Source organism: Sciurus carolinensis, chromosome 7 (genome assembly GCF_902686445.1).
Source record: "Sciurus carolinensis chromosome 7, mSciCar1.2, whole genome shotgun sequence".
Lineage (NCBI taxonomy): Eukaryota > Metazoa > Chordata > Mammalia > Rodentia > Sciuridae > Sciurus > Sciurus carolinensis.
The window spans coordinates 53,868,234-53,881,630 of NC_062219.1; the positions used below are offsets into that span (position 1 = coordinate 53,868,234).

General features: G+C 39.1%; 1 protein-coding gene across 8 annotated transcripts in view; it reads left to right on the top strand.

Annotated features, from left to right (window-relative positions):
• The window catches only part of Ak9 (adenylate kinase 9), a 162,438-nt gene that overhangs the window by 20,172 nt on the left and 128,869 nt on the right, over positions 1-13,397 (top strand). For 7 of the 8 annotated variants that reach the window (XM_047559519.1, XM_047559521.1, XM_047559522.1 and 4 more), the window contains one exon: positions 8,758-8,886. The exons of the other annotated variant lie outside the window; for it this stretch is intronic. In XM_047559519.1, coding sequence (XP_047415475.1) covers positions 8,758-8,886 — 129 coding nt within the window. The remainder of the gene's footprint in view (positions 1-8,757; positions 8,887-13,397) is intronic. 8 annotated transcript variants of the gene reach the window in all.

Consider the following 13,397-nt stretch of genomic DNA (forward strand, 5'->3'; position numbering starts at 1 on the left):
AATAACTTGTCTAATAGATACGATGACCCCAAAAGCCACAATTATACTGCCATATAGGACATTAAGCAGCCTTGTATGTAACTTTGCAGTCTTATTTCAATGATTATAAATGCCTACACTTTGTCATTCTGCTGTTTTCCTCACTGTGGGTTAAATACATCTTTGACATATGTTCTTTCATTTAGAAATTGGTAACATAATAAAGTCCATTTAAAAAATAAAATAATCTCAGCTGTGAGATAGATATTACATAAGAACCACACCATTTAAATTGTTTTTTAAAGGAAAACCTCATAGTAGATAGAAATAAAATTATGTGACTTTAGCATAAATACAGCATACTGTCTTCAGTCACAGACAACCTGGCACTTATATGGTGGGAGGCAGGGCTCACAACTCAGTTTCAAGGTCCAGATGGGTTATGACAATTGATGATGTCACCAGGAATATAATCGGGAAGAGTGAGGACTACGATAGGCTAGGACTGCACTGTCCACCATGGCAGCCACTCCCCCATGTGGCTGTTTTAGTTTAGATCAATTAAACTTATTTAAAGCTTAATTTAGTTCTTCAGTAGCCCTAGCCACATTTCAAGTGCTCAGTAGTCAAATATGGCTCTGTCTTCCTGCATAGGTAAGAATGATGCATTTTGTTTTCTTACTAAGTTTTTGAAATCTGGTGTGTATTTTATACTTAGAGCACATTCCAATTTGTACTTGCCAAATTTCCAGTGCCTGATAGGTATGTGTAGGTTATAACGATATAACACTGGATCACTTTAGCTTATCCTTACCCTGCTTTATTTTCCTTATAGCATTTATACTTTCTGAAGTTATATTAATTTTTTACTAGCTTATATCCTGTCTACCCCACTGAACTGTATGAAGCATGACTTTATCTCCAATTCTTATAACAGTGCTTAGCAGATCGTAGGTGCTTAATATGAAGTCATAGTAACTAGGTAAATAAACACAAGCATGCTAGCAATGCCTTCTGCTAGAGAGAAGAATGGTAGCATCTTTTGGAAAAGTCAGTGTTTACTGAGTCGCTTTGAAATGTATGATCTTTGATCCAGTAATTCTAATTTTAGGAACTATTCTAGGGAAAATATTAGTAATATAGTAATCTATCTACAAAGCTGTTCATTGTGACATTATTTATAATTGTAAAAAGTCTGAAAGACTTATGGACCTCTTATAGAGTCATGCTTAAATAATTGGAGAAAATGTCATTTTACCATTAAAATAATATTTAAAACAAATCATAAAATGGTTTCTATAGATAATGTGATTCAAATTGTGTAAAATATGTACATGAATGCATTGATAAAAATTGGAAAGAATGAGTAAGTATGATATGGCACACTTAGTATGTGCGAGGATGGGAGCTGAGAACTTCTACAGGTATCTTTCCTCTGGTTTGATCTGTTCTTTCTTAGAAATCTGAGTGGCTCTCTCCCTTCCTTGTAGATTCAACTCAGATGTCACTTTTGGGACCACCTGATATAAAATAGCACTTTCTCCCATCACTCTGCTTTATTTTTCTTCCTAGTACTTACCACCACTTGTCATATATTTATTTGGCCATTTTGTTTATGCCGTCTTTCTCAACTTCAACATGAGTTCTGTGAGCCCAGTGTTATATGGTTTTGCTCACTGTTGTATCTCAAGTTCCCAGAACAGTGCTTGGGATGTAGTAGGCACTCAAATGTTTACTGAATAATGAAGGAATGGCGATCCAAGATGGCAGACTAGAGGGTGACTGCATTTCCAGTCGCTCCAGAACCCAGGATTCAAGAAGGGGAGGCATTGAGAGACCCGGACTAAAATAGAGCCACGGGGTGAGTCTCCCCCACCGGGTGAAGCTCGGCCTGGGCGGCAGGCCCGGATAGAGGTGGCTTATCAGAGTAGGGCAGGGCAGCTAGAGTCTTCCCCAGGCAGCCCTGCACACTTTGGCAGTGGGCTCCTCCCACACGGCCAGCTTCTCCAGCTTCTCGGAGCAGGCCCCCCTGTGAGAGCCTTTCTGAACAGAACCAGCTCCAAGTCCCAGAGCCAGCGCGGCGAGCTCCGGTCCACAAGAGGCTTCAGGGACCAGGACAGGGCAGCCAGGGACTTCCCCAAGCAGCCCAGCCCCCTCCAGCGGGAGGCGCCTTTCAAGGATAGCTTCTCGGAGCAGACCGCCCAGTGAGAAGCTTTCTACACAGAGCCAGCCACAGGTCCCCGAGCCAACGGAGAGCTCCAACCCGCAAGCAGCCTCTGGGATCAGGGCAGGGCAGCCAGAGACTTCTCCAGGCGACCCTGCCCTCTCCGGCCGCAGGCTCTTTCCACAGGGTGATCCAAGATGGTGGACTAGGGGGTGACTGCATCTCCAGTCGCTCCAGAACCCAGGATTCAAGAAGGGGAGGCATTGAGAGACTCGGACTAAGATAGAGTCACAGGGTGAGTCTCCCCCACCAGGTGAAGCTCGGCCTGGGTGGCAGGCACGGATAGGGGCGGCTTATCAGAGTAGGGCAGGGCAGCTAGAGTCTTCCCCAGGTAGCCCTGCACACTCCGGCGGTGGGCTCCTCCCACACGGCCAGCTTCTCGGAGCAGGCCCCCCAGTGAGAGCCTTTCCGCACAGAGCCAGCTCCAAGCCCTGGAACCAGTAGCAGGCTAGGGGCAGCTTTCTTTGGAAGCACTGCATTATCAAGTTCCTCCAAGACTTCAGGCTACTGAAGGCTGGGAGGTGATAAACTGGAAATCTACAGGGACACTATAAGCCAATAGCGGAAATCTGCAATATCTCAGAGTCCCACTGACATCTGACCAATATGAGAAAACAAGGGAAGAAAATGTCCCAAACAAACCTAGATACTACATCAATAAAACCCAATGACAGCACAGCAGAAGAAATGTCAGAAAGGGAGTTCAGAATTTACGTAATTAAAATGATCAGGGAAGCTAATGAGGAGATGAAAGAGCAAATGCAGGCATTGAAGGAGGAGATGAAAGAGCAAATGCAGGCATTAAATGATCGCACCAATCAACAGTTAAAAGAGCAAATACAGGAAGCAAGAGATCATTTCAATAAAGAGTTAGAGATACTTAAAAAGAAAACCAGAAATCCTTGAAATGAAGGAAACAATAAACCAAGTTAAAAACTCCATAGAAAGCATAACCAATAGGATAGAACACCTGGAAGACAGAACCTCAGACATTGAAGAAAAAATATTTAATCTTGAAAACAAATTTGGCCAAACAGAAAAGATGGTAAGAAATCATGAACAGAATCTACAAGAATTATGGGATATCATGAAAAGGCCAAATTTGAGAATTATTGGGATTGAGGAAGGCTTAGAGAAACAAACCAAAGGAATGAACAATCTATTCAATGAAATAATTTCCCAAATCTGAAGAATGAAATGGAAAACCAAGTACAAGAGGCTTATAGGACTCCAAATATACAAAATTACAACAGACCCACACCAAGGCACATTATTATGAAAATACTTAACATACAAAATAAAGACAGAATTTTAAAGACCACGAGAGAAAAAGAATCAAATTACATTCAGGGGGAAACCAATAAGAATATCAGCAGATTTTTCAATCCAGACCCTAAAAGCTAGAAGGGCCTGGAACAACATTTACCAAGCCCTGAAAGAAAACGGATGCCAACCAAGAATCTTATACCCAGCAAAACTTACCTTCAAATTTGACGACAAAATAAGATCCTTCCATGATAAACAAAAGCTAAAGGAATTTACAAAAAGAAAGTCGGCATTACAGAACATTCTCAGCAAAATATTCCATGAGGAAGAGATGAAAAACAACGATGCAAATCAGCAAAGGGAGGAACTAGCCTAAAGGAATAGCCAAATAAAGGAGAAACCAAATCATGTCAAAAAACAAAAATGAGTCAAATGACTGGGAATGCAAATCATATCACAATAATAACCTTAATGTTAATGGCTTGAACTCATCAATCAAAAGACATAGACTGGCAGATTGGATTAAAAAGAAAAAACCAACAATATGTTGCCTGCAAGAGACTCATCTCATAGAAAGAGATACCCATAGATTAAAGGTGAAAGGAAGGGAAAAAACATACCATGCACACGGACACAGCAAAAAAGCTGGAGTATCCATCCTCATTTCAGATATGTGGACTTCAAGCCAAAACTAGACAGAAGGGATAAAGAAGGACATTACATGCTGCTTAAGGGAAGCATAAATCAGCAAGACATAACAATCATAAATATCTATGCCCCGAACATTGGCTCATCCACGTACGTCAAACAAATCCTTCTCAATTCCAGAAATCAAATAGACCACAACACAATAATACTAGGCGATTTTAACACACCTCTCTCACCACTGGATAGATCGTCCAAACAAAAATTGAATAAAGAAACCATAGATCTCAATAACACAATCAACAATTTAGACTTAACGGACATATATAGAATATACCATCCAACAAAGAACGAATACACTTTCTTCTCAGCAGCACATGGATCCTTCTCTAAAATAGACCATATTTTATGCCACAAAGCTACTGTTAGCAAATACAAGAAGATAGAGATACTACCTTGTACTCTATCAGATCATAATGGGTTGAAATTAGAAATAAATGACAGAATAAAAAACAGAAACTTCTCCAATACCTGGAGATTAAATAATACACTATTATATGATGAATGGATAACAGAAGACATCAGGAGGGAAATAAAAAAAATTCTTAGAAGTAAACGAGAACAAAGACACATCATATCAAAATCTCTGGGACACTATGAAAGCAGTACTTAGAGGAAGATTTATTTCATGGGGCGCATTCAACAAAAGAAGTAGAAATCAACAAATAAATGACTTAACACTACAGCTCAAAGCCCTAGAAAAAGAAGAGCAGACCAACACCAAAAGTAGTAGAAGACAGGAAATAGTTAAAATCAGAGCTGAAATCAACGAAATTGAAACAAAAGAAACAATTGGAAAAATTAACAAAATAAATAGTTGGTTCTTTGAAAAAATAAACAAAATTGATAAACCCTTAGCCACACTAACAAAGAGAAAGAGGGAGAAAACTCAAATTACTAAAATTCAGAATGAACAAGGAAATATCACAATAGACACGAGTGAAATACAAAACATAATTAGAAGCTATTTTGAAAATCTATACTCCAACAAAACAGAAAACCTCGAAGACATCAACAAGTTTCTAGAGACATATGAATTACCTAAACTGAACGAGGAGGACATACACAACTTAAATCAATTTCAAGCAATGAAATAGAAGAGGTCATCAAAAGTCTACCAACAAAGAAAAGTCCGGGACCAGATGGGTTCTCAGCCGAGTTCTACAAAACCTTTAAAGAAGAGCTCATTCCAATACTCCTCAAACTATTCCATGAAATAGAAGAGGAGGGAACCCTACCAAACTCGTTCTATGAAGCCAATATCACCCTGATACCTAAACCAGACAGAGACACATCGAGGAAAGAAAATTTCAGACCAATATCCTTAATGAACATTGACGCAAAAATTCTCAACAAAATTTTAGCAAATCGCATACAAAAATATATTAAAAAGATAGTGTACCACGATCAAGTGGGTTTTATCCCAGGGATGCAAGGTTGGTTCAACATCCGGAAATCAATAAATGTCATTCACCATATCAACAGACTTAAAGTGAAGAATCACATGATTATTTCAATAGATGCAGAAAAAGCATTCGATAAAATACAGCATCCCTTCATGCTCAAAACACTAGAAAAAATTGGGGTAGTGGGAACATTCCTTAACATTATAAAGGCCATCTACGCTAAGCCCATGGCTAATATCATTCTAAATGGTGAAAAACTGAAAGCATTCCCCCTAAAAACTGGAACAAGGCAGGGATGCCCTCTTTCACCACTTCTATTCAACATTGTCCTTGAGACTCTAGCCAGAGCAATTAGACAAACCAAAGAAATTAAAGGGATACGAATAGGAAAAGAAGAACTCAAACCATCCCTGTTCACTGATGACATGATTATATATTTAGAGGAACCTGGAAATTCCACCAGAAAACTTTTAGAACTCATAAGTGAATTCAGTAAAGTAGCAGGTTACAAGATCAATGCTCATAAATCCAATGCATTTTTACACATAAGTGATGAATCTTCAGAAAGAGAAGTTAGGAAAACTACCCCATTCACAATAGCATCGAAAAAAATAAAATACTTGGGAATCAATCTCACAAAAGAGGTGAAAGACCTCTACAATGAGAACTACAGAACACTAAAGAAAGAAATTAAAGAAAACCTTAGAAGATGGAAAGATCTCCCATGTTCTTGGATAGGAAGAATTAATATTGTCAAAATGGCCATACTACCAAAAGTGCTATACAGATTCAATGCAATTCCAATTAAAATCCCAATGATGTACCTTGCAGAAATAGAGCAAGAAATTATGAAATTCTTCTGGAAGAATAAAAAACCCAGAATAGCTTAAGCAATTCTCAGTAGCAAGAGTGAAGCAGTGGGTATTACAATACCAGATCTTCAACTCTACTACAAAGCAGTAGTAACAAAAACGGCATGGTATTGGTACCAAAATAGACAGGTGGATCAATGGTGTAGAATAGAGGACATGGACACAAACCCAAATAAATACAATTTTCTCATACTAGACAAAGGTTCCAAAAATATGCAATGGAGAAAAGATTGCCTCTTCAACAAATGGTGTTGGGAAAACTGGAAAACCATATGCAACAGAATGAAATTAAACCCCTATCTCTCACCCTGCACAAAACTCAACTCAAAATGGATTAAGGACCTCGGAATTAGCCCAAAGACCCTTCATCTTATAGAAGAAAAAGTAGGTCCGAATCTTCAACTTGTTGGCTTAGGATCAGACTTCCTTAACAGGACTCCCATAGCACAAGAAATAAAAGCAAGAATCAACAACTGGGATAGATTCAAACTAAAAAGCTTTCTCTCAGCAAAGGACACTATCAGAAATGTGAAGAGAGAGCCTACAGAGTGGGAGAATATCTTTGCCAACCATACCTCAGATAGAGCGCTAATTTCCAGAATCTGTAAAGAACTCAAAAAACTCTACACCAAGAATACAAATAATCCAATCAACAAATGGACTAAGGAAATGGACACTTCACAGAAGAAGATATATAAGCAATCAATAGATATATGAAAAAATGTTCAACATCTCTAGTAATAAGAGAAATGCAAATCAAAACTACCCTAAGATTTCATCCCACCCCAATTAGAATGGCAATTATCAAGAACACAAGCAACAACAGGTGTTGGCGAGGATGTGGGGAAAAAGGTACACTCATACACTGCTGGTGGGGTTGCAAATTAGTGCAGCCACTCTGGAAAGCAGTATGGAGAGTCCTCAGAAAGCTTGAAATGGAACCACCATTTGACCCAGCTATCCCACTCCTTGGCCTGTACCCAAAGGACTTAAAATCAGCATACTACAGAGATACAGCCACATCAATGTTCATTGCTGCTCAATTCACCATAGCCAGATTGTGGAACCAACCTAGATGCCCTTCAGTTGATGAATGGATAAAGAAACTGTGGCATATATATACAATGGAATATTACTCCGCAATGAAAAATGATAAAATTATGGCATTTGCAGGCAAATGGATGAAATTGGAGAATATCATGCTAAGTGAGATAAGCCAATCTCAAAAAACTAAAGGACGAATGATCTCGCTGAGAAGCGGATGAGGACATATAATGGGGGGTGCGAGGGGTTAGTGTTAGGGTTAGGGTTAGGTTTAGGGTTAGGGATAAGGAGGGTAGTAAGAGTGGAGGAAGGAAGGACTGTATAGAGGGAAAGAGGGGTGGGAGGGGTGGGAAGGGTCGGGGGGAAGGGAAAAAATATAACAGAATGAATGAAACAACATTACCCTATGTAAATTTATGATTATACAAATGGTATGCCTTGACTCCATGTACAAACAGAGAAACAACATGTATCCCTTTTGCTTACAATAATAAAAAAGAAAAAGAAAAAAATAATGAAGGAATGAATGAGTGAACTACTAGTGAACTACTGTAGTGGGACAGTACAGTAGTTCCTGAGGAATTTTCAGGAAGCAGGCTTATTGACTGCAGGTTCAGAGGTGACTCTCTCCTAAGAATTCTTCCTCTAAAAACAGATTTTGGAAATTCTTTGAACTTTATACCCAGCAGGGCAGGGGGGGCAAGTGCTCTCTGTTCCATCCCCTAGACCAGACACAGGTTTCACAAGTTTTTACCAAGAAAACAGAGATAATATCTTTTTGTACAATAAGTTTGTAGACTCACTCTGTCACACTTTTTGTGTGAAAACCTGGCATTTACAAGAAAGAGGAAACTACCAACCACAGCAACCCCTCAGACATCCTGCTGATCTGACAAGAGGAGAAGCTTAATTATGGCAAGGGTCTTTTGAATGTGGACATCTGGTCTGCTTCACTAAAGCTCGAGTATTCAAAGAAACTCCAGTTTCTCTATTTTATCTTCAAAAATCTGACATTCATCCCCACTCTTCCTTATTAATTGGGGAGGAGAAATAAATTAGTAAGTGTCCAAGTCAATTTAAAGCTGTTTCATCTAATGAAGATCCTAAGGAGTGTTCATTCTCTCTTAAATAAAATCCCCCATCTCTAATCCTTCCCCTTCCCCCTGCTTCTCTTAGGTAGGCAAAGGAGGAGGGTATGTGGCTTAACAGTTCATTAAACACTGACTTGAAGATAGTTTGCCTCTTTTCTTTTCCATTTTAGGCGTTTATTGCCGAAATGCAGATGGTAGCTGAAATTCTTCAACATCTAGTTCAGAGGCCTGAGGATTGTTTGGAAAATGTTGAGAACATTATTAAACTGTACAAGGAAACGATCCTTCATTGTTTAGAAGTAAGAACAAGATATATTGCTAAAAACGGGATTATTGGTATTTGTGTTTTGTGTCTGTTAAATAGCTTTCACCCAGCTTCATCTTCATGTACTATCCTTTGATTCTCCTCTTGAACTTGGTAGAAAGCTATTAGAAAAAGGCTTTCTTCCCACAGGATGTCTTCCACAACCATTTTATTTTATTCTACAAAGCAACTCTGTTGATGAAAAGTGACTAATGAACTGCATTATTCAAAAGTCACTAGGAAAACACATTTACAGATGGGGGCTAGAAAATTCATGTTAAAAGACTATGTAAAAATATTTTCAATCCATAATTTATGGGTTTATCAAAACAACTGCCCACTTAAGATGCACTTTTTATTCTAAAGGGAAGTAAGTGTTAATTAGGTTAAATTGCAGTCTAAAAAAACTGTTATCCCCAGATTGGTTTCTATGGTTATCTCATGCATAGTTGATTACTTGTAAACATGATTAAGACTATTACATATTGTAATAGTAAAGTTTTAATTAAAATAATTAGTATTCTTAAAGTATGACTACTAAGATTACAATTATGTGAAAAACATATTTTCAAAATTAAAGGAAGACTGCCAAATATAATCACTTGTGTTGGAAATTTAGTCAACAAACATTTATTGAACTTGGGTATTTAGGCAGATATTATGCTAAACAACAGAACTATGAAAACATAAAAAACTTCTAAAATTGTCTCTTCTCATCTGATAGAGACACTAATTTGTATCATACTGTTTTATAATGTTTATATTTTTAAAAGACAGATGAGTGGATCATTTTATTTCTCATCATCTCTCCCCCAAAATGAGAAACAAATTTAATTATTTTTTATGTATGTCTTTTATTCCTCCCCATGTCATCTTCTATCACCTGCCTTTAAAATAAAACATAAACATTTCTTAAGAATAAATTACCTGACTATAAATAATACACTTTCTTCCTTCAATAAAAGTATCCAGAGTACTCCATAAGTGACCAGCACTGAGTATGGAATAAAGTTTAATGAGAATCAGATTCAGAACATTGGAAAATGATATTCACAGTGGAAAAATGCAAAGGCAGTAGTCTCTTCAAGAACAAGTATTAGGTCATTTATCCTTGCATCACACATCCACAGTGCAGTGCCTCCAGTGTGCGTAGTAAATGACTGACAGATGTTCAGTTGAACCAATGAGAAGATCACAAAGAAGCCCAGTAGCGTAGAGGAAGGAGACCAGGGGAAGGGAGGTGGAGAGAGAAAAGGCAGGTGCTAGGAAATTAAGTTGACCAAATTATGTTGTGTGCATGTGTGAATATGGAACAATGAACTCCAATAATATGTGTAATTGTAATGCATCAATAAAAAGCATTATCAAAACCAAAAAAAAAGAAAGAGAAAAAAAGGGAAAGGAAGGAAGGAAGAAAAGAAAAAGGTAAACAAAGTCACCTTCAATTCATTAAATGTAAAACTTCTGGAAAATCAATAAATCAAACTCATTCAACATTAAAGAAAACAAACTGAAAAATTGCCATACTATGATAAAATATTTAAAGCTTCTGTTCAATATAGAGAAAGACCATAGAAATGATTTTCTAAAAACCTATAAGTTCATTCTCCTGAGATAAATGGACATTAGATAGGAGCAATTAACAAATGAAAGACGAAAGGTAATAAGCCTGTAGAAAAATGGTTAACTTCACTGATAATAAAGAAATGTTCATCTAAATAATGAAATATCATTTCCATCATCAAATTTTACAAGATAAAGAAGTAATAAGAATTTTTCCTGCTAGCAAGTGTATGATAAAGCACTCTTATGCATTGTTAAAAGGAATGGAAATTAGTATGACTGTTTTTGTTATTGTTATTATTGTTTTGTTTTCTTTTGTTTTTTGTTTTTGTGTTTGCATTTGATACTGGGGATTGAACCCATGGGCACTCTATCACTGAGCTACATCCCTAGTCCTTTCTTTTTTATTATTTTTATTTTGAAACAGGATCTCCCTAAGTTGCTAAGGGTCTCACTGAGTTGTTAAAAGTGGCCTCCAAGATCCAAGATGGCAGCCTAGGGGGTGACTGCACCCCCAGTCGCTCCAGAACCCAGGAGTTAAGAAGGGGAGGCATTGAGAGACTCGGACTGAAATAGAGCCACGGGTGAGTCTGCCCACTGGGTAAAGCTCGGCCCGGGTGGCAGGCCCAGATAGAGGTGGCTTATCAGAGCTGGGCAGGGCAGCTAGAGTCTTCCACAGGCAGTCCTGCGCACTCCGGCGGTGGGCCCCGCCCACACAGCCAGCTTCTCCAGGGTCCCGGAGTGGGCCCGCTAGTGAGAGCCTTTCTGACCAGAACAAGCTCCAAGTCCTGGAGCCAGCGCAGCACAGCGTACTCTGGCACGCAAGCAGCTTCAGGGACCAGGATAGGGCAGCCAGAGACTTCCCCAAGTAGCCTGGACCCCTGCGGTGGGAGGTGCCTTTCAAGGCTAGCTTCTCGGAGCAGACCGCCCAGTGAGAAGCTTTCTACATAGAACCAGCCACAAGCCCCCGAACCAACGGAGAGCTTCGATCCGCAAGCAGCATCTGGGATCAGGGCAGGGCAGCCAGAGACCTCTTCAGGCGGCTCTGCCCACTCCGACCGCAGACTCTCTTCACGGGGTGATCCAAGATGGCGGCCTAGAGGGTGACTGCACCCCCAGCTGCTCCAGAACCCAGGAGTTAAGAAGGGGAGGCATTGAGAAACTCGGACTGAAATAGAGCCACAGGTGAGTCTGCCCACTGGGTAAAGCTCGGCCCGGGTGGCAGGCCCAAATAGATGTGGCTTATCGGAGCTGGGCAGGGCAGCTAGAGTCTTCCCAAGGTAGCCTTCCACACTCCAGCAGTGGGTTCCTCCCACACGGCCAGCTGCACGGTGCAGGCCCACAGTGAGAGCCTTTCCGCACAGAGCCAGCTCCAAACCCTGAAACCAGTAGGGGGCTAGGGGCAGCTTTCTTCGGACACACTGCATTATCAAATTCCTCCAAGACATCAGGCTACTGAAGGCTGGGAGGTGATACACTGGAAATCTACAGGGACACTATAAGCCAATAACGGAAATCTGCAATATCTCAGAGTCCCGCTGACATCTGACCAATATGAGAAAACAAGGGAAGAAAATGTCCCAAACAAACCTAGATACTACATCAATAAAACCCAATGACAGCACAGCAGAAGAAATGTCAGAAAGGGAGTTCAGAATTTACGTAATTAAAATGATCAGGGAAGCTAATGAGGAGATGAAAGAGCAAATGCAGGCATTGAAGGAGGAGATGAAAGAGCAAATGCAGGCATTAAATGATCGCACCAATCAACAGTTAAAAGACCAAATACAGAAAGCAAGAGATCATTTCAATAAAGAGTTAGAGATGCTGAAAAAAAAACAAACTGAAATACTTGAAATGAAGGAAACAATAAACCAAGTTAAAAACTCCATAGAAAGCATAACCAATACGATAGAACACCTGGAAGACAGAATCTCAGACATTGAAGAAAAAATATTTAATCTTGAAAACAAATTTGGCCAAACAGAAAAGATGGTAAGAAATCATGAACAGAATCTACAAGAATTATGGGATATCATGAAAAGGCCAAATTTGAGAATTATTGGGATTGAGGAAGGCTTAGAGAAACAAACCAAAGGAATGAACAATCTATTCAATGAAATAATATCAGAAAATTTCCCAAATCTGAAGAATGAAATGGAAAACCAAGTACAAGAGGCTTATAGAACTCCAAACATACAAAATTACAACAGACCCACACCAAGGCACATTATTATGAAAATACCTAACATACAAAATAAAGACAGAATTTTAAAGGCCGCGAGAGAAAAGAATCAAATTACATTCAGAGGGAAACCAATAAGAATATCAGCAGATTTTTCAATCCAGACCCTAAAAGCTAGAAAGGCCTGGAACAACATATACCAAGCCCTGAAAGAAAACGGATGCCAACCAAGAATCTTATACCCAGCAAAACTTACCTTCAAATTTGACGATGAAATAAGATCCTTCCATGATAAACAAAAGCTAAAGGAATTTACAAAAAGAAAGCCAGCATTACAGAACATTCTCAGCAAAATATTCCATGAGGAAGAGATGAAAAACAACAATGCAAATCAGCAACAGGAGGCGCTAGCCTAAAGGAATAGCCAAATAAAGGAGAAACCAAATCATGTCAAAAACAAATATGAGTCAATTGACTGGGAATACAAATCATATCACAATAATAACCCTGAATGTTAATGGCCTGAATTCATCAATCAAAAGACACAGACTGGCAGATTGGATTAAAAAGAAAAAACCAACAATATGTTGCCTGCAAGAGACTCATCTCATAGAAAGAGACACCCATAGACTAAAGGTGAAAGGATGGGGAAAAACATACCATGCACAGGGACACAGCAAAAAAGCTGGAGTATCCATCCTCATTTCAGATAATGTGGACTTCAAGCCAAAACGAGTCAGAAGGGATAAAGAAGGACA